The sequence below is a fragment of the Scaptodrosophila lebanonensis genome, unplaced genomic scaffold (assembly GCF_003285725.1).
Source record: "Scaptodrosophila lebanonensis strain 11010-0011.00,11010-0021.00 unplaced genomic scaffold, SlebRS2 tig00000205-arrow-arrow-pilon, whole genome shotgun sequence".
NCBI classification, from domain to species: Eukaryota; Metazoa; Arthropoda; class Insecta; order Diptera; family Drosophilidae; genus Scaptodrosophila; species Scaptodrosophila lebanonensis.
The window spans coordinates 79944-102919 of NW_022060613.1; the positions used below are offsets into that span (position 1 = coordinate 79944).

Consider the following 22976-nt stretch of genomic DNA (forward strand, 5'->3'; position numbering starts at 1 on the left):
ACTGAAAGTTTAGATGCTTAGATTTAAACTAGAAGACACACAAGCCGGATATAATTGCTAAACAAAGAAAAAATATTCTAAGAATTACAGGAGTTATGGAAATTCCCTAATATTGGAAAGGGCGGGGTCGCAACCGGAAAAAATACAAACTTGTACTCAGGAGAATAGGAATATGCTTCTAGCTCATACACTGATACCTCGTAATACAGACTGAGGGCCGCATTAGTACATGCCGAACTACAGGGTTGCTTCTAAAGCAATGCTTCAGCCCATTGAGAAGTGAGCGTCATATGTATGTACATACGTATGTATGTATGTATACTCACAATGAGTCACGCAACTGGTTGCTGCTTCTCTTGAACGGGCGGTCGGTCGGTTGTCAGTATTTTCTCAACTTCCGACATTGTTAGTTGTGAACTGAGTGGCGAATATACATACATATGTCTATACCTTTGTGCGCATTAATTCAAGCATAAAAAATCATCTCACTTGCCGCATCAAAATGTGTAAATGTCTCGCAGGAAACGTAGCGTGCTGGTTAGTTAAACTAAATCTATAATTTAAAAATATTAATCTCGCGATATTAAGCCAACTTATGCTTATGAGAATGCATAGATACATTAATATGCACGTATGTAGATGCTACATAGATGTACATACGTAAGTATGTATTCGCACATTTATAATGTCTGTTTGTGAACGAAAAAACGTACAATCTCAATTTAACCTCATTTAGAGTATGTGTGCATGACGATCTAAGAAGATAATTGGATAATTACTTCATATGCGTGTATATGCATACGTATGTACTTTCTATATACATACATACATACATATATAGGCATGTATAGATACAATATGGAAATATATCAATATTCTTATAAATAGCTATAATATACATACATACATACATACATATGTATGTATATTATAGCTACATATGTACATACATATGTATGTATATAAAAACAAACATGCATTACGAAATATGGGAACAAAATTAATACTTAAACATGTACATATGTAAATATTTATGTATACTGTCGCGCAATTGTGGCGAGAAGTAACGTGGAGCCAGGCTGTTTATTGAGTATGCGTTGTTACTTTGTTTTTAGGGGAGTGTCAATTGTTCATGTGTTGGTACATATGTATGTATATGTATGCTTTATTTTTGCACGCATACATCTCTATATATAAAACAGTTTGTCCTGACTGACTGACTGACTGACTGATTGGCAATCAACGCACAGCCCAAACGGTAAGAGCTAGGAAGCTGAAATTTGGACACAAGATCCCTCTTATAGTGAAAGTGAGCACTAAGAAGGGGTTTCGGAAAATTCGAGCTCCAAAGGGGGGAAAACGAGCTCCAACGTTTGTATGAAAAATCTACAAAATCCGATTAACTTCAAACTTAGTTTGTCTATTCTCACAAAGAATACAAAAATAACTGTATACTTGGTTTTTCACCATTTTTCCTGGGGCATGAAAAATAGGGGGTTTTCCGTGGAAAAATTGAAACACAATCAACACCCCACAGCCCAAACGGTAAAAGCTAGGAAACTGAAATTTGGGCTCAAGTATCCTATCATGGTGTAGATGCGCACTAAGAAGGGATTTTGGAAAATTCGAGCTCCAAAGGGGGGAAAAGTAGCTCCAAAGTTTGTTTGAAAATTCTGCATTTCTGAATCGATCAACTTTAAATTTGGTTTTTATAATCTATAAAAGAATACAAACAAAACTGCATACTTAGATTTTCGAAATTTGTGTTGGAGCTTGAATTATTGGGGTTTTAATATTTATTCATTTTTTCAAATGAGAAGTTTGTGTTATAAATTTTGTCCGATCGATTTCAAATTTGGGTAATATAATCTACGTAACTAAAATTACAACTTTGCACTTAACGATTTTTAAAATATGCATTTTACAAATGCAGGTAGAACAAACAATACAAAATATCAAACAGTTGGGGACAACTAAGTATACATACACACACACACACATACATACATACAAGCAGCTGTTCGTGTAGTTGCGTGCAAACGGTTGAAGTAGCCAAAGCAAAATGTGAGACACTAATGTGTGAATGTTCATTTGTACACATGTATGTACATACATATGTATGTATAAAAGTACATTCGTCTTGCACTGACAGGGCAAGAAATGTTAATTAATTAAAAATTATTACAATTATAACATAAACATTTTGATGTTATTTTTTCTTTGTTTAGTACATTTGGCATAAGGGGTTTTTAGGACAACGGACTACAAGGGCGTACGCAGGTTGGGCAGGGGGGACATTGCTCCCCTTAGAAAGAATTTCGCATTATGAATTACACCAGCACCATATGTATTACATACGTACATACATATGTACATACGTCTGTATGTATAGTATGTACATATGTACATCAATAAGTATGTATGTACGTACATACATTCTTATATACATATATAGGTTTGTATGTATGCAGTGGGCCATCGAACACTGTTGTTTAATTGTAATAAATAGTGTTCTATGTTTTCAAATCAAAATTTTTAAAACAACAACAACAACAAGTTATTGGCTCGCAAATCTTCTTTCGTTTTGATAATTTACGGCTGTTAATTGCATACGCAAAATGCCAAAAGTTTACAGTTACCGTACACATGCAAATACATTTGTATGTATTTATGTACATATATGTATATGTATATGTATGTGTACAGTGAATAATCGAATACAGTATTATAATCAATAACTCTCAAACGTTTTTTTTCGTTGTATTTGTATTCGACATGTATTACGATATATTAACACAAGTATCGATATTTTCGATATATCGCATTTAATTTTATTATTGGGGTTTTAATATTTATTCACTTTTTCAAATGAATAGTTTGTGTTATAAATTTTGTCCGATCGATTTCAAATTTGGGTAATGTTATCAACATAACTATATCAACAAATTGGCATTCAACGATTAAAATATAGCAATATGTTTTTTACTTGCCATATGTATATCAAATATCAAATAGTTGGGGATATCCCATACACACACTCACACACAACAAGCAACAGTTCGTGTCTATGTGTGCCCATGCATACATACATATGTACAAGCATATGTATGTATGCCTGTATATGTATGTAGCATGTACATACAAAACAACAACAACAACTTCAAGTTGTTGGCTCGCACATCTTTCGTTTTGACCATTTAATGTTAATTGCAAAGGCAAAACGCCAAAAGTTTACAGTTACCGTCGCTAGGCAACGACTGCGTAAGCGATAGTAAAGCAGAGACCGAATAACGGAGCTACGTATATTCTGCTTCGCATTGCGGGCAGATGTATGTATGTATGTATATGATTTGTTCTTATTGATGTCAATAAATAATTCGATTTTGTTATTTAAATATTCAGCTTATTGCATTCAAACTTCGATATTTTGATGGTATCGGTGGCTTCAACTATGGAAAGTTTTACTCTAGCAAATTGAGATGAGAATTGTTAGTGCTTATTGATCGTGGCTCATCGCTGCACGGCATTGACACGAGTGCCGTGTTTCATATTCCGAGTTTGTGCGTGACCGTATTGACTCAATATGGCACAAAAGACTCAAATGTGAATTTAAAATTAGGATAAACCCTTATAATTATTCTCCTTTTTTGCACATAGTCTATCTTAAAACGTTGCGTTATCTCTATATATAAAACAGTTTGTCCTGACTAATTGGTGATCAACGCACAGCCCAAACGGTAAAATATGAAATTTGGACTCAAGTATCCTTTCATAGTATCCATCATAGTGTAGGAGCACACTAAGAAAGGCTTTTGGAAAATTCTAGCTCCAACGGGGGGAAAACGAGCTTTAAAAAATATTAGTTGTAGTGGTCATGTTCGTTGAACGAAATAGTTTGGCAAGAACAAAAATGTAACGGACTACTGAACAATTTTTTGTCAAGAACAGAATGTTCATTTAAATACCTTAAATGCCTTCCTACTGGTAACTTATAAGGTGAAAACATATGGGTAGGTTATGCACACACAAAATAAATACAATTGGAAACATTATATTGAGCCGGGTTAAGACGGGCAATACCTGCTAGTATATACATATGAGTGCACGCAAATCCCATTGTACATATGTATGTATGTATTTACTTACATTTATGAGCATAATAACATATGAATACATATGTATGTATGTATGTACATCCACAAAGGAAGGTTGGACTATCGCTAAAAGCGCCTTGCAGGTAAATTCATACACAAGGACCAAGGGCGTAACCTTAAGATTCCGTATTTTGTGAACCATGCTTTGTGTTTAGAATTTCGGTATGTACATCTCTATATCTATCTCCATATATATAAAACAGTTTGTCCTGACTGACTGATTGGTGATCAACGTACAGCCCAAACGGTAAAAGCTAGGAAGCTGAAATTTGGACTTAAGTATCCTTTCATAGTATAGGTGCCCACTAAGACGGGATTTTGCAAAGGGGGGAAATCGAGCTTCAAATTTGTATGAAAAATCTACAATTTTCATCTGTTTAACTTTAAACTTAGTTTGTTTACTCTCAGAAAAATTCCAAGAAAAACTGTATACTTGGTTTTTTTAAATTTTTTTTGGGGACTGAAATATGGGAGTTTTCCTGTAAAAAAAAATGGGGCACAAAAGGAAACCGCGTCAACAGCCCACAGCCCACTAAGAAGGGATTTTGGAAAATTCAAGCTCCAAAGGGGGGAAAATGAGCTCCAAAGTTTGTTTGAAAATTCTGCATTTCTGCACCGATCAACTTTAAATTTGATTTTTATAATCTAAAAAAGAATACAAACAAAACAAACATTTTCGAAATTTGTGGTGGAGCTTGAATTATTGGGGTTTTAATATTTATTCACCTTTTCAAATGAAAAGTTTGTGTTATAAATTTTTTCCGATCGATTTCAAATTGGGGACTGTAATCTACGTAACTAAATCTATAACTTTGCGTTCAAGGATTTTCAAAATATGCATTCTAAAAATGCAGGCAGAACAAACAATACAAAATATCAAACAGTTGGGGACAACTAAGTATACATTCACACACACACACACACATGCAAGCAGCTGTTCGTGTAATTGCGTGCAAACGATTGAAATAGCCAAAGAAAAATGTATACACATCTATGTACATATACACATCTATGTATGTATGTATGAATGTTCATTCGTCTTGCACTGACAGAGCAAGAAATGTTAATTAATTAAAAATTATTTAACATTTTTAAAAGTAATTTTTTCTTTGTTTAGTACATTTGGCATTACGGTTTTCATTAGTAACTTTATGCAGCAACAACAAATTACAAAGAACGCAAATATCAAATAGTTGGGGACATCATCACTCACACACAGAACAAGCAACAGTTCGTGTCTATGTATGAAAAAGTAAAGAGAAACATGCATGCATATATGTATACACACATATGTACATATGTATGTATGCCTGTGTACGTACATATATAGCATGTATGTACATTCGTATGTATGTATACATTGGACAATCGAGCACTGTTGTTTGATTGTAATAAATAATGTTCTATGGTTTTAAATCAAATTTTTAAAACTAAAAACAACAACAACTGCAAGTCATTGGCTCGCGCTTCTTCTTTCGTTTTGATCATTTATGCCTGTTAATTTCAAATGCAAAATGTCAAAAGCTTACAGTTACCGTCGCTAGGCAACGACTGCGTAAGCGATAGTAAAGCAGAAACCGAAAGCGGACCTACGCATATTCTTCTTCACGTTGCGGGCAGATGTACATATGTATGTTTGTATATGATTTGTTCTAATTGATGTCAAAGTTTGTCAATAAATTATAACATGTTATTATTAAAATTTTCTGTTAATTGCATTATTGATTGTATCGACGGATTCAACTATCGATAGTTTTGATACTCTAGCACATAGAGCACATGCCCATCTTTACCATCTCAGCTGATCGCATATTTACAGCGACTTACCGTTTTAGTGTTAGCTAAAAACGCTACAAATGTATTCTGATCAAATCTAAGAGTCATTTACCGTTAAGCCTATTTTGTGAGTGTATTCATGCGATTTACAAAAGCAGAAACACACCTTTTACATTCACAACAATCATATTTGGAATTGAAGACACAAATTAGTGTTGAATTAAAAAATTGAATACCTACTTATATATGTATATATATATATATATATATATATATATATATATATATATATATATATATATATATATATATATATATATACAAAGTTGTATAGTTGTTTAGTTAAGTAGATTAAGTAGATTACATTACCCAAATTTGACCTCGATCGGACGAAATTTATAACTCAAACTTTTCATTGAAAAAGTGAATACATATTAAAACCCCAATAATTCAAGCTCCAACACACATTTCAAAAAACCGAGTATGCAGTTTTTTTGCATTCTTTTAAAGATTACTAGCAGGTCTTTGCCCGTCTTTGCTAGGCTAAGTAAAATGTTAAGTAAGTTTATTTACTATATGATATTCTTCTTTCGACGCTTTCTAAAGTTTTTTAAAGAGTTCATTTTCCAAATAGCAAATATAGTACAATAAGTACTATGTATGGTTATACGTACATACATACATCTATATATATAAAACAGTTTGTCCTGACTGACTGACTGACTGACTGAATGATTGGTGATCAACGCACAGCCCAAACGGTAAAGGCTAGGAAGCTGAAATTTGGACTCAAGTATCCTCTTATAGTCTAGGTCTCCAATAAGAAGGGATTTAGGAAAACTCGAGCTCCAAAGGGGGGAAAACAGGCTCCAACGTTTGTATGAAAAATCTACAGTTTTCATCTGATTAACTTTAAACTTAGTTTGTATACTCCAATTCCAATTCCAAAGAAAAACTGTATACTTGGTTTTTTGATATTTTTTTTGGGGCCTAAAATATGGGAGTTTTCCTGTAAAAAAAATTTTGGGGCACAAAAGCAAACCGCGTCAACAGCCCACAGCCCACACGGTAAAAGCTAGGATGCTGAAATTTGGGCTCAAGTATCCTATCATGGTGTAGATGAGCACTAAGAAGGGATTTTGGAATGAATTCGAGCTCCAAAGGGGGGAAAATTAGCTCCAAAGTTTGTTTGAAAAATCCGCATTTTTCAACCGATCGACTTAAAACTTAGTTTCTAAAATCAATTAAAGAATGCAAAGAAAACTGCATACTCGGTTTTTTAAATTTTTTGTTGGAGCTTGAATTATTGGGGTTTTCTTGGGGCACAAAAGGAAACCGCGTCAACAGCCCACAGCCCAAACGATAAAAGCTAGGATGCTGAAATTTGGGCTCAAGTATCCTATCATGGTGTCGATGAGCACTAAGAAGGGATTTTGGAAAATTCGAGCTCCAAAGGGGGGAAAACGAGCTCTAAAGTTTGTTTGAAAAATCCGCATTTTTCAACCGATCGACTTAAAACTTAGTTTCTGAATTCAATTAAAGGATACAAACAAAACTGCATACTTAGATTTTCGAAATTTGTGTTGGAGCTTGAATTATTGGGGTTTTAATAATTATTCACTATTTCAAATGAATATGATAATGTAATCTAATAATGTAATCTACGTAACTAAATTTACAACTTTGCATTCAAGGATTTTCAAAATATGCATTTTACAAAAGCAGGCAGAACAAACAATACAAAATATCAAACAGTTGGGGACAAATAAGTATACATATACACACATACAAACAGCTGTTCGTGTAGTTGCGTGCAAACGATTGAAATAGCCAAAGCAACATGTGAGACACTAATGTGTGAATATCCATACATATGTGCACATCTATGTATGTACATATGTATCTACATATGTATGTATGTACATTCGTCTTGCACTGACAGAGCAAGAAATGTTAATTAATTGAAAATTATATAATATAACATTTTTAAAAGTAATTTTTTCTTTGTTTAGTGCATTTGGCATTAGTGTTTTCATTAATAACTTTATGCAGCAACAACAAATATCAAATAGTTGGGGACATCACATACACACACTCACACACAACAAGCAACAGTTCGTGTCTATGTGTGCGGTTCTCTACGTACGGTTGAAAAAGTAAAGAGACATATGTACATATGTACATATGTATGTATGCCTGTGTATGAATATAGCATGTATGTACATTCGTATTAATGTATACATTGGGCAATCGAACACAGTTGTTTGATTGTAAAAAAAATAATGCTCTAAAAACAACAACAACTGCAAGTCATTGGCTCGCTCTTCTTCTTTCGTGTTGACCATTTAATGTTAATTGCAAAGGCAAAACGCCAAAATGTTACAGTTACCGTCGCTAGGCAACGACTGCGTAAGCGATAGTAAAGCAGAAACCGAATAACGGAGCTACGCATATTCTGCTTCGCATTGCGGGCAGATGTATGTATGTATATGATTTGTTCTTATTGATGTCAATAAATAATTAGATTTTGTTATTTAAATATTCTGCTTATTGCATTCAAACTTCGATATTTTGATGGTATCGGTGCCAGTGCTTTTTGATCGTGGCTCATCGCTGCACGGCATTGACACGAGTGGCCGTATTGACTCAATATGGCACGAAAAGACTCAAATGTGAATTTAAATTTGGACTCAAGTATCGTTTCATAGTATCCATCATAATGTAGGAGCACACTAAGAAAGGCTTTTGGAAAATTCTAGCTCCAACGGGGGGAAAACGAGCTTTAAAAAATATTAGACGTTACGTTTAACGAAGTAGTTTGTCAAGAACAAAAATGTAACGGACTACTGAACAATTTTTTGTCAAGAACAGAAAATGTTCATTTAAATACCTTAAATGCCTTCCTACTGGTAACCTTTAAGGTGAAAACATATGGGTAGGTTATGCACACACAAAATAAATACAATTGGAAACATATTGAGCCGGGTTAAGACGGGCAATACCTGCTAGTATGTACATATCTTCGTTACGCACCGGGCGGACTGCCAGTCTTGACTTAACTGTGTGCTTCCTCAGCACGTTAGCTAGGAAGCTGAAATTTGGACCAGAGAACTGCCACGAGTACTACATTTTCGGTCATACTCGAGTATTTACCCATACTATGATTATTTCATTTAGTGACAATATAGTGACAACCAATGAATCCAAAAACTCAGAAATGAGCGGATGTGACCGAAACTTCTTGCATGAATGTAAGCAATGACCGGTTGTGAACGAACGCTCGCCAACCAGTCAGTTCGATTCACAACTGCAAAGACTCAGAATGAGCGGCGGGGACCGAAACTTTTTGTCTGCGTGCAAGAAATGATCGAACGTCGTATTTAAATGATGCCCGCATGACCGAAATGACCAATGATATCGGCGGGTGCACGTGCACTTGCATTTTCAAGAGCTAGAATAACCAAACTCGGTATCCAGATTCCCATAAGCCCTAGGCAGGTCAAGATAATTTTTTTATTCTGATTTATTTATTTTTATTCCCCCCACTCCCCCGCAATTCGTGTTTTTTCCATAACTCCCGTAGTTCTTGGAATTTCGAAAAAAAATTTGGTAACTACATCCCGTTAGTTATTATGTGTCCGTATGCCATGTTTTATTATGATAGGTCAATTCTGAAGAAAGTTATAGCCATAAATAAAATCGCTGCCCATGCTCTGCTTGTAGCGCTGCCCGCAGTTGTTGTTGTTGCTGCTTGTGTTCAACTTTGTGATGCATACATACACGCATATAAACACCCAGAGACACGATTCTGATGTAAATGTATGCTGTTGAAACTGTACATGAACATGTCTTTAATTTAATTAAATAATTTAATTAATATATATTTTTTTAATTATTAAACAATTTTTTTCATTTTTTCCTTTTTGTGCTGCATTCATACACGCATATAAACACCCAGAGACACGATTCTGATGTAAATGTATGCTGTTGAAACTGTACATGAACATGTCTTTAATTTAATTAAATAATTTAATTAATATGTTTTTTTTTTAATTATTAAACAATTAAATTATTATTTAATTATTTAAAAGAGCTCGACTTTCGCATTCTTTTTTTGTTTAAGAAATAAAATCATGCTTAATATCATATTATAAAAATAAATATATGTATACATGTTTTCTTCTCATTCTGTACTTCTTTATTTAAAATACGTACATACATATACACATGTTTGCGCATAATTGCAAACAACACATGCACGCACAAATACATAAATATGTACATACATGCATATTTTTTACTGTCATACTCGGGTAAAACACGCGCAATACTCGAGACATACTCGGGTAAAACCTTCGCAATACTCGAGTAATACCCGAGTATAGCTTGCGCAATACCCAAACAATACTCGAGCAATAAAGGCACTATACTCGTTCGATTAAATGCTCATTCTGCAAAGTCTGGTTTGTTTCGATCAGGACCCAGTCATCTTAAACGAAGTGACCGAGCTTGAAGTGTTTGAAAGCAAATCAATCAAGGCTGGTACCCGTTCGCAACGAACAGAATAACCGAAGTGACCGAGCCTGAAGTGTTTGAAAGCCAACCAATCAAGACCGGTGCTTGTTCGTAAAAATAGAAAGATTGCTCATGCAATTTCGATCATAAGAAAAATGCTGAGAGTACTCAACTCGTTCGAGCTCGTTTGTAGCCAAGGAAAGATCTGATTTGATTGAATTTTCAGCAAGGGTGGTCGAAAATACTCGTTGCAGTTCTCTGCAAGAGTATGTCTTTTATGGTATAGGTGAGCCCTTCTTAGTGATTTTGGAAAATTCGAGCACCAAGTGGTGGAAAACGGACTCCAACGTTTGTATGAAAAATCTACAAATTTCATTTGATTCCTTCAAACTGGGTTTGTGTAATCTATAAAAGAATTAAAAAATTAAAAAAGCTAAAGTCGGATGTCCCGACTTTGAAATTCTCTGTATATATGTTTACAATAATTATAGAAAATAAAACTAGAGAGAACGCTACTCTCCACAAAAAAGGAAAATTAAAAAAAAATTTATTATTTATAATTGGATTAATTAATTAAATGAAATTAGAAGACATTTATGTTCAGTTTTAACAGCATACATTTACATCACGTGTCTATGCGTGTATGTATGCAGCACAAAGTTGAACCAAAGCAGCAACAATAACAACAGCTGCGGGCAGCTCTGCCGGCAGAGCTGCAGGCAGCGCATGAGCAGCGATTTTATTTATGGCTATAACTTTCTTCAGAATTGTCCTATCATAATGTCCAAAATTGATTTCAAAATTCCAAGAATTACGGAATTGATAAAAAAAAAACGAATTGCGGGGGAGTGTATCAGAATAAAAAAATAAACTTGACCTGCCTAGGACTTGGGGAACCTCGATACCAAGTTTGGTTTTTCTAGCATTTGCACTTCCTGAGATCCTTGCGCTTATACAGACAGACGGACGGATGGACGGACAGGCGGACATGACTATATCGACTCGGCTTGTCACCCTGATCAAGATATATATACTTTGTAGGGTCTGCCATGCCTTTTTCTGTGTGTTACATTCGCACAAAACTAGTACCCTTTTACCCTTTGGGTACAGGCTATAAAAATTATAAATAAAATCTATTTTTTTACGAATTTCTGTATTTTTAACTTTATTTGACTATTGTCTATATTTTGCAGCTGCTTCAATTGCGCTCTCAGCATGCTTATTTCAATTATTAGCGCATTTTTTGTGATTATAATAGTTGGCGCATTGGTATACTATTTCTATTATTATGAGGAAAAAGACGACGTTACTAAAATCAAAGACGATGTTCATGAAGGATTTAAAAATGCCTATGATAAATTGAAGGACACCTTAAAGACAAATTGAATAATATTGGTAAGAACTCTTCGTATACACATTTATATACATATTTATTACCTAAAATCTATTTACAGTTTCATGGTGTCCAAGAATCTACAGATTAATTACTATTTCGTATTTCTTAAATTTGTCCTACTTTTGTGCCATTTTAATCTTAAAGTGCAGAAACTAAAAAAAACGGTAATAGACTTATTGAAAGTCTACGATAAAAACTAATTCCACACATTAAATTTCGGCATTTTAAAACAAATAGTGCGCTCGGAAAAAAATTGTTATTTCCAACAAAATCTATTTAATTAAATTATTTAAAATTTTACAAAATATAATTTCAATAAAACAAAACAGTACAAAAACACATACAGTAGAACATACTTGTGGCCGTGTTCAACTACACAAAAATGAAACTTGAAGAAGAATTTGTAGAAAAGTTAAGGAAATAAAATGTTCTTACGAAAGTCAATAAAAATAAGCATAACAAATATAATATTTTTAATTAGCATATATATTTTTTAGTTACACTTATTCAAAAAGTAAATTATTTTCAAATGATGACGCAGGTAACAAGCGTGAATGAATTAGTATTTATTATTTTATTCGCACCTTCAAAAAATATTGAACTAGACTCTTAAGGGATTTATTTACTTTTTTTCCATGTTTTTCCTAGTCCCAAGTTCACTGGATATTGAACCTACTGCCGGTTATTTGTTTTTCACAGCGCAATCTTAAAATCAATCTATAAAGCTTAAGAGTAAATATGTATATGGTGATGCCTTTATGTTGGTCCATGTATCTATGTACATGTGTGATTATATGCTGGACCCAGCCAAAATACCACCAGTCCAAGCATGTTCTTATAAATGTGTATATGCCTAAATTCAATGTGTTCAATTTATATATTGAATCAATACAAAAAAAACAATGCTTTATATTTTTTTATTTATATTTACTATATTATAAATTTATATATTTATATTCTAATACTTTATAAATTGAATTCAATGTAAGCTTATGTATAACACTTGCAAAATAAATGTATTGAAAACTGTGGAAATATGTTCTTTTTAATAAGAAACAAGTATAAAAGATGAAGTCGGGTGTACGACTTTGAAATACTCTTATATAGAATAGTATTATAGAAAATAGTATTACAGAAAATTAAAATATAATTAAAAGCGTAAATAAAAATGACAAAGAAAAAAAAAATTTCCTTGGATTCTGATAAGCATTGTGCGAAAGTTCCATAATGAGCAAAATTGAGTACATACTAGTTGTTTTTATACCCTGTACCCATAGGCTAAACATTTCCCTCCCCCTTCCCCCGCTACAGAAATTCGTCAATACCGTCCACATTTCAAAATCTACCCTAACCAAACTTTGCACACATAATTTCTATATCTACTTTATCTACTATATCTACTTTTGTTTCAAATTTCATCTAAATCGGTTAACTCTAAGAAAAGTTATTAGCGAAACAATTTTACTTCGGTACAACGCCCACAAGCTGCAGCATCATGTTCACTCTTCTTCTTCCTTTTGTTTCTGCTAGAGGCGCATTTACCTCAGTGCCGGAAGTTTACCTGGGTACAGGGTATTTCGCTGTCGGGCTTGCTCGACTGTAGCGTTCTCACTTGTTTTTCTGATGCACTCCCCCCGCTATTTGTGTTTTTTCATTAGTAACCGTAATTCTTGGAATTTTGAAATTTGGTTATTACATCCAGTTAGTGATTATGTATCCGTATGCCAAGTTTCATCAATATAGTTCAATTCTGAAGGAAGTTATAGTTATGTCACGAAATTAATGTTGTCTAATAGTTGAAACTGTTGAAGTCGTTTTCTAAGAATATGTATACTTCGTGGGGTCTGCCACGCCTCCTTCTGCCTGTTTCATTTTTCGCAAACCTAATATAATCTTTTATATTTCATGTACAGAGTATAACAAGTGGAGATAAGCGCACACAATTGAAGCAAAATACAAAATATCTATCTCAGAGAGAGAGAGAGAGAGAGAGAGAGAGAGAGAGAGAGAGAGAGATAGAGGGAGTTCTTCTCAGTGAAAGACGTGTTTTTCTTGAGCTATGTGTTTTTTATACCCTGTACCCGTAGGGTAAAAAGGGGATATTAGGTTTGTGCAAAGTATGTAACATACAGAAGGAAGCATCTCCGACCCCATAAAGTATATATATTCTTGATCAGCATGACGAGAGAAATCGATCTAGACATGTCCGTCCGTCTGTCCGTCCGTCTGTCCGTCCGTCTGGATGAACGCGAGGATCTCAGAAACTATAAAAGCTAGAATAACCAAAGTTGGCATCCAGATTCTCCTAGGTCCGAGTAAGGACGAGTTTATTTTTTTTTTTTTAATTTTCCCCCCCTTCCCCCGCTGCAGAATTTCGTCAATAGCGTCCACATTTCAAATGCTACCTAAACCAAACTTTGCACACATAATTTATATATAATTGTCTACTGTTGTTCAAAATTTTATTTAATTAGGTCAATTCTAAGAAAAGTTATTAGCGAAACAAATTCTCGCCAGTACAACCCCCCCAAACTGCAGCAACAAGTTCGCTCTTCTTCTTCCTCTTTTTGCTGCTGCTATGGGCGCATATAACTCAGTGACGGAAGTTTACCTGGGTACAGGGTATTACACTGTCGGGCTTGCTCGACTGTAGCGTTCTCTCTTGTTATCATTTTTGCCGTTTAAAGCAGCTTTTAATTTGTAATTATTGTTTTACTTTGTGAAGTTAATGTATATTTGGCCCGTATTGTGCTCAGTTTAGTGGTTGTGCATTTAACAGGTATTTATTTTATAATTTTATAGTTTCGGCGTGAGTGCACTGCATTTTGTTTTTGCAATTATTTTGCATTTTGCTTTTAAGCAGCTCCCTTTGCGTGCAAAAGGTTTGTGTGAGTGTTCGCGGTAGCCCTCTCATTGCCCTTTGCTCTCACTCAGCCTTCTGTTGTTGTTTGTGTTTGCTGATTGTCGCAGTACCTAAAAGCTCATCTTAGTGCCGCTCAGTTTTTTTGCTCAGTTTTTGCTTACAGTATTCTTCTAAAGCTTTGCGCTAATTACGTAATTTAGGTTCATCCTTGTATTTATTCTGTCCACAATGTTTTGCTGCAACAATTCTTGCACAGTTAAAGATGCAATTGATTCTGATTAACTTCGATTTGTTAACTGTTGGTTGTGCGAGATTTTTATGCATATTAAATGTGCAGAATTAAGTGGTCGTGACCTCTACAAAGTTTACTCACCTAAAAAAGTCTGTGGTGGTTTGAGGTGGTCACGCCCTGTATGCATTGACATCCAATTTAATTTCTCACGTATGTATAATAACGTGCGAAATAAATTTTTAAAATTGCAAAAGTTAACTAAGCAATTGAGTTCGACTCTGGAGAACAGTTGCTTAGTAAATATAAGTTTGTCTCTCCGCCCAAACGTAGGTTAGTGCCTCAATTTCTAGAGGTACCGCCTTGCTTGGCGCCGTCAACCTCAACGTCAACGGCTTCTCCGTACCAGATACGATAACGAAAACGAAACTTAACTTGCAGAGTTAGCGACAATAACTAGTACATATGTGGCGGCTGCGCAGCAGCCTATGCAAATTTATGGCAAGCAACAAAAGGAAACGTTAAGTGCTCAGCTTGATATGCAAAGCAAGTGACAAGAAAACGAGCACTTTGTATTGAGTTATTTACGTTACTTATTAGCTAAGATGTGTTGCCGGTTTGGGCTGTTTTTGGTCGTATACCAAACATGCTCCCCCCGTTGGAGAACCAGGGTCTTTAACCACGTCTTGCTTCGGCAGCGGGCACAGATTGCGAACCGCTCGTCGAATGGTTCCAGTGGCAGTCCTCAATTCTGCAGCTCTGGCAACGACATCGTCGATGGAAAGTCCAGGCTGCGACATTCCCTATTTCGAGCGTAATATTTGCTGGTAATACGTCACACGTGGCCATCGATCCAGCCGATTAAAATTGAGCTTCGTGAGATCTGGCTCAATGTACGTTGACAGCAGAGCAGCACCAAGGAATTGAGCTGCAGTCAAAACATCAAGATCTGCTGGATGTTCTGAAAGGGATAACAATGGGTGAGAATTAATGATTTCCCCGATATGGCATATGTGCGCATATGTGGCATATGCGCAATGATGCTTAGCAGTTTTCACCGCCTCCTCCCGTAGAGCGTAGCGGAATGAAACGAGAATCAATGCCGTCAGCAAGGCTTAATTCTTGCACAGCACACAGTGCTCGCTGGATTCAAAAAGACACTTCAGCTCAGCCATCTCATTCAGTTTTAATGCATTTATGAAAGTAAAAAAAAGTTTAATAGTAAAATGGCCCATAAAAATCCACACCAGTGACCATGAAAGTATGCGAAGAATCAACTCGATCCTTTGACACGTCAGCCATAACGTGCTCCACAAGCAAGTCTTGGCTCGGAAACAAACGCTGCACACTGTTTTTCGACCTTCAATTGGCCAATACTGCAACCGAATTGAAGCTAGCTATGCACGAGTTCCAGAATGCAAGTTACGGACATGGTAGTGCATAATAACCGAACGCGTGACTGGATGCCGTTTTGGAAGTATAATTGGATGCTGGGAATCGAAGTTGAGCACAGAGTTACCTAGACGGCCACCAACGAGCATCAATCCAGAGCTGTCAAGAAACGGTGATAGGGAAATACAGGAGCGTGACGATTTTAAAGCGTACCCGGCCTGCAAGGCTTATTCGTCCCAAAGAGAGGATGTTTGAATTGAGCGCATTAAGAGCAGTATTCCATGACAGACACAGTCCACCGATAGCCCAGGAATTCGAACACGATGCAGGAGCTTGTATATATATATATCCAAAAACGCGCTGCAGCTTTCCAAATGTGTTGACATATTTGCATTGCTGTGCAATGTCTTTGCAATATCTGGTGCTTACAAGCACTTTGAAGTGCTCCTCAGGCAGGGACGAGACGGAATTGCAGGATTCTGGCCAAGAGGACTTCCCTTTAGTCAAAAATGTGTGACCATGGAGCCATGAGTTCGACTGGACTAATACGCTGGGTAATGCTCCATGTGAAAGCATGTCGCCATTCCATGCCAGAGGTCAACTCTTGAATAGTTGCGATGCGATTTGAAACGAAAATTTGAAACCTGGATGGCTCGCTGCGTATACAAGATAGCGCTACTGCAGAATCAGACCAACAATAGAATTTACTGTCGAATAGCTCCAGGCGAGATATTTCGTTTATGAGTTGTGCCAGCAGAACGGCTCCGCACAACTCTAGTCGTGGCACGGTCAACGATTTGAGTGGTGCCACACAAGATCTGGAACGCAGCAGCTCCGCACGAGATTGGCCCTGCGTTGTCGAAATGATGTAGGCACAAGCTCCATAGGCATCTATGCTGGCATCACTAAAACCATGCACTTCAGTGGAACCACCAGAAGAAAGTGCCAGCCTTGGAAATTTCAGCTGCTTTGTGCGCTCCAAATCTGCAATAAGATTATGCCATGTTGTAGTCAATGATGCTGAAAGGCTGTCATCCCAATCGAGCCTTTCCCTCCAAAGCGCCTGCAGAAATATTTTAGCCTTTCTTATTACTGGTACAATAAGACCAATCAGATCATAGAATCTGTCAATAGTCGACAACACAGCGCGCTTGCAAATTCGACCAGATGTCAATGTTGGCAGAAACGTGAAAATGAATAAATCCGTTGCAGGATCCCACGACAGTCCTAGAGTTTTTATGATGTCACTGCCATCATCAAACTTGACTAGAGTTTCCTTGTCCTCTTCCGGAACTTGTTTGAGCACATCAGGAGCACCACTTCCTTAGCTTGAAAGCAGCCGCATGTAATTAGCTTTAAAATGCTCCTCGCAGTCGAACTTTTCTTTGGTAAATTTTACAGCCTGATCGACACCACTTTCGATATCCCAAAAAGAACGAACCATCTGTTCAATTCGTGTATTGCAATCCTGTATAGATGGAGATTTGGATGCAACCAAAGCAAATTTCTGACGTTGTGATCTACCTCCAGTAACTAACCAGCCGAAACGAGTCTTTTGCAGAAGTGGCAGGCCATCAGCCAATTTAATCTGGCCTACGCTCAACAACTCGTAGAATAAGTTGGCACCGATGAGCATATCAATTGCCTGTGGCTTGAAGAACGCTGGATCAGCTAGGCTGACATTGCTTGGTATATTCCAATGAGATATGTCAACCGTGAAATTTGGTTGGTTATCACTAATGTAAGGAGCGACCAAAGCAGTGTAGTAGTAAGTAGTAGTAGAAGGTATCTTTATTTTTACATTCACATTTATTAGGTTAACAAAACATTTCTTAATTTTATAGTTAAGCTAAAAAAATAAAGCTATATTTCAAAATTAATCGACTTAGTTAAAAAAACCGTCTGTCGATTACCAACAAATTACCCTAAACTTCATTGGTTACTACACCTGGCTGCCCGGGTCTTCTCCAGATACCAGATCGTTGGCCGTGAAGTTCGGATAAGAAGTTGGTGTTACTGCAATACTTAATTTACAATTAATTTACCGCCGTCAGCCATTGTTTTTATTTTATTATTATTATTGGCTATGTTTATGTTATATATATTTAAAACATATTTATATTATAATATATATAGTTACATTTGTTCCTTTCATTTTAATTTTATTAAATTTAAAAATCACCAAGCTGTATCTGCTCCCTATATCTAAGCGCATGTTTTAGATATTTTACTAATGCAGTCCAATTCGTTCCGTTCAGGAGATCAATGGTCTGTTCCGAATTCATACGACTTTTCTGTAAATGTTGAAATCTAACCTCGCTCAGAATTGGGCAGGTGCCGATGAAGTGTATGATATTTTCTGTGGCGTAGAGATTGCACATATCCCGTTTGAAATGTGAGGCGAATAGTTTAATGGCAACGTTTCGGTGCGAGCTTTAAAAATTAGGGATATTTCCGCGATACCGTATTTATCGTTGAAATAGTTTTTTTCCCCGAAATTTTTATTTAATTCTCTGTAAATTGAACGTGTGTCACTTTGGCACGCTTGGACAACAAACTTATTCCTAGTAGCGATATTGATACTCTTTAAAATTTCGCATTGTGCTGGGGCCCAGGTGCTAGTGTCGGAAATATCCAAAGCAACGCCATATTCCCTGGCCAGGCTCAGCCAGGATTGAAAAAACTGACTTGAGTCTTTCTGCAGGAACTTTGTTATTAAGTTCGGCAGCCTTGTATCTGGCATAAGCACGGTTTTTTGTATGTATGAGAAGTGTGCATACAGTGCTTCAGAGTATAATATCGATAGTCCTGTTTCAATGTGGATTGCATAATTTGGGGTGTACTTCGGTAATCTAAATATTTTCTTTATAAAGAAACGCTGCAGTTTTTCGACTTCTTCATAGTACTGGTGTCCCCATATTTGTGCTGCATAAAGCATAATGGACCGCACCGTAGCTCTAAATAATTTTAACTTTATACTTGGTAGTATTTCTCGTTTACCAAGGAATGACTGCCAAGTACTGTTTAGGGCTTTTATGGAGTCCGAGAGTTTTAATTTAAGGTGCGCAGAGAAGTTTAGATTTTGAGTTACCGTTACTCCTAGATATTTAAACTCTTTAACTATCTCTAACGTCTCCCCATTTATGTTCCAACTTTCGTTCACTGGACGACCTCTCCCATCTCGGATAACCATCACCTTTGTTTTTTCCGTATTAACTTGTAGGTTCCATTTCTCACAGTAAACGTAGAGAGCATTTATCATCTCCTGCAGTTGCTGGGGCGTTTCTGCCAAAATCACCATGTCATCTGCATACATGAAGACCTTGATAGTTGTAGTTCCCAAAGATGTACCTCTGGGAAGGATCTTTGCGATGTCGTCGATGTATAAAGAAAAGAGTAGGGGGCTCAGTAAGAATCCTTGTTTTACGCCAGTGTTGTTGCAAAACCAGTTTGATAACTCCGTTCCGTCCCAGACAGCAACTAGATTTTCCCTGTACAGATTGCAAATGATTTCGAGAATTTTGGACGATACTCCAAGTTGATGAAGCTTCAACAGGAGGCTTGATCTGTGTATAGTATCGAAAGCAGCTTTGAAATCCACAAAACAAAGATATAGTTTTTTCTGTCCAGGTATAGCTTCCCTATGGATGTCAACGAAAACACGCTATCCACCGTCGAGTATCCGCTTCTGAAGCCACATTGAAATTCGCTAAGCACGATGTTGATTGTCACCCATGTTGTGAGCCTCTCTAAAATAATCGACGTGAAGACTTTCGCTACAGCATTTAGACAAGAAATTCCTGTATAATTGCCTGCTATTTTAGGATCCCCCTTTTTAAGAAGCGGGAAAATTATGCTTTTTCTGAAGCTGGACGGTACCACGGAAGCGTTAAAAATTCTATTATATTCGACAGTTAGCACATTTTGAAGTTCCGGAGGTGCGAATTTAAAAAATTCTGCCGTAATCCGATCTTCTCCTGGGGCTTTATTTAATTCGGCTCGCTTAATGGCTGAACTTACTTCCGTCATGTGAATTGGCGCATCTAAAAAATCATTTGCAATGGTTGGGAGTTGCAGGGTTAAGTAGCAGTCAACTGATGGGATATAGAGTAATGTGGAGAAGTGGGAAGCCAGATCTGATGCATTGGCTTTTATAATCCTGTTCTTCACTCCGCCGTTTAGTCTTTTAACTAGAGCCCAAAAAGATTTTCTGTCATTTATAGTATTTATCTGCATTTCTAGGTTAATATTATATTGCATTTTCTATTGCAGCACTCCTTAAAGTTTTTATTTGCAACTCTATAGTTTGACCACTCTGATGTGCTATCACTACAGCGAGCGATCTGTCTCAGGTGGAAGGACAAATTTCTGGCATCCGCACATTCATTGTCAAACCATGGTTTGTCAAAACTTATGTTACGCGGCTTTTGCAAACCTCCGGCTGCATTTTTGATTGCCTTTGCGATCGCATCTATTTGGTTTTCATGAGGACTTTGAAATCTTTCCAGATGCTCTAAGTTTCTCTGTACGCATGACACGTATTTGGGTTAAGTGGCTAAGTTTGGCTAAGTGTTTCAGTCCAGCGAAGTTTAGGCAGCAATTGGATGGATAGACTTTCAACTCTTTCGGTCTCTAAACAAACCGATACTGCAATTGGTAGGTGGTCAGACAGCATACCCCCGTCTACTGCCATATCCGAGACACGACTGTGCCAAGCTCCGCCTACCATGCAATAGTCAATTGTGGACTTGTCCTGCCCTCCTATGAACGTGAAAGCTCCATTCGAATCACTTTCAGTCCTACCATTTAGAATAAGGAGATTTGTAGCCTCATACATTTCCAGCAATTTCTCGCCTTTTGAATCCAATGTTTCATCCTTCGCTTTTCTGGCCATATCGTCGTGTTTACTTTGCGGGGCATAAGATTGGGTAGTGGCTTGCTCGGGTCCTATTCGGGCATTGAAGTCTCCAAGCAGCATAGTTCAATGACAGTTGTTTTGTTTATAGTTTTAAAAGTGCATTTGTATTGGCTTAGGAAGTTTTTCTTCACTGCGAATAGGTAACCTCCGCTTGCTCGTCCTTTTTGTGACATTCGAGTGGCCGGGGTCCAGTGGAGGTTGAAATCGGGGAAATAGTTTGTATATACGTCATCTTTTTCAATGAAGGTTTCGAACAAGAGTGCAATATCAAATTTGTTAACATAATCGAAAAAGTTTTTATAGAGTAACTTATTCTTAAGACCAAAGATATTAAATGAAATTTCGACAATAGGTTGGCTGACGGAATTTAATTTAAAAAATTTACTTGTGAATGAGAGTTCTCAACGGCAACATTTATATTTTCGATGATGTATTCGAAGTTTAAATTAATGCTGGATATATTCCTTTCTTCCGTATATTCCTTTTAGAGCCCCTTCAGCATTATTTTTCTGATACATAAGCACCTTTTTTGTGCTCCAATAGAACCATTTACCTTCTATTAACATCCTGTCATTGCGTACTGTGACTCTTTTGTTCGAATATAAACTGATTAGTTTTTTACGTAGCCACAGAAGTGCTTTTTTTTGCTGTTGGCATTCGTAGCTTAAATCTTGTTCCATTGAGATCGTCGTACCAGCAAGCTTTTTCGAGAGCTTGAATAATTCTGAAACATTGCTGGCCGCACCCATTTCCACCAAAATCGCCATTTTTCCTTCCCTCTCGTAAAGCTTCTTGGCAGACTCTATTTGGATCGGTTCGGCTAATTTTAAATTGTTCTTATACAACATTTTAAAGCCTTCGAAAGCGGATTCCTTCGCTTGAAGACCACGGATAATTAAATTTTTCCCTTTCATTGCGTCTTCAATTTTTGCCATCCTTCTCTGATCTCCTTCCCTTAACGCGTTGATTAGGTTTATATCCTTTTTGAGTTCTAAATTCTCAGCAGAGAGCTGGTTTACCTTATCCGACACTTCATTTAGGCGTCCCATAACTACTTCAAAATCAGCCTTGGTAGGTAGATTTTGAAGCTTTTCGTCGAGAGTAGCGGCCATAGTACGTTGCATTATGTCCATAAGCGCTTGCACATTCTTCCCTCCAATCAAATTCTCCATTTTTGCAGTTTGCTTATTGCTATCAGGAGTGGAGTTAGCGCGAGTTCGCTTATTTGTTGGCGTTGCGCAGTTTTGATCAATAGGAGCCCGTTTAACTGGCATTTTAAATATAGCAGGTGCCCAAAAGTATGCAGCTTTTGTAACCGTCCTCTGTTTAGAGCTTTAAACCAAAGTGGATGCGACTCACTGTGATTGAGATCAGCTGTTCTGTAGCCCGGTGAAATGTTTTTTATTTGCTGCTTCGCGCAAGTCCGGTTGAGTGAAAAAAATGTTCCGATTTTCGCGGCTTTCTCCACTTTCGCTCGCTATTATGAGTGAAAGACAAAACACGGCACCCAGGATTTACAAAATAAATTTATCGTCAAGAACGTCTGCTGCAGGTAATTTCTTCACGCTCCAGTTGCAGTACGTACCGTCGCCAGGGCAGCTACAGCTGGAAATTTGTATAAATTTGATGGAACCTCGCGTACACAAATTTGTAAACAGGAGCTCAATAAAAACACGTGCGCCTTCAACAAAATCACTCAGGAAGCCAAAGGCCAAAGCAGTGATATTTGCGGA

At 36.7% G+C, this 22976-nt stretch overlaps 1 protein-coding gene across 2 annotated transcripts; it reads left to right on the top strand.

Moving 5' to 3' along the window:
* Positions 1-398: 398 nt before the first annotated feature.
* Positions 399-12876, top strand: LOC115630006 (protein midgut expression 1). Of its 2 annotated transcripts, none has more exons than XM_030526633.1 (3): positions 399-537; positions 11639-11840; positions 11900-12876. In XM_030526633.1, the coding sequence occupies exons 1-2, from the start codon at positions 503-505 to the stop codon at positions 11829-11831; spliced, it is 228 nt and encodes a 75-aa protein (XP_030382493.1). In that variant the 5' UTR covers positions 399-502; the 3' UTR covers positions 11832-11840; positions 11900-12876. The 2 variants fall into 2 exon arrangements, with proteins under 2 accessions (XP_030382493.1, XP_030382492.1); XM_030526632.1 differs by lacking the exon at positions 399-537 and adding an exon at positions 588-660.
* Positions 12877-22976: the final 10100 nt, after the last annotated feature.

What these genes read in the sequence shown, in the direction of transcription:
- LOC115630006 (XM_030526632.1), top strand. Translation starts at nt 596, where the DNA reads ATGCTTATGAGAATGCATAGATACATTAATATGCACGTATGTAGATGC. An exon ending in TGCTACATAGATGTACATAC is followed by an intron (nt 661 to 11,638) that starts GTAAGTATGTAT and finishes TATATTTTGCAG; the next exon opens with CTGCTTCAATTGCGCTCTCA.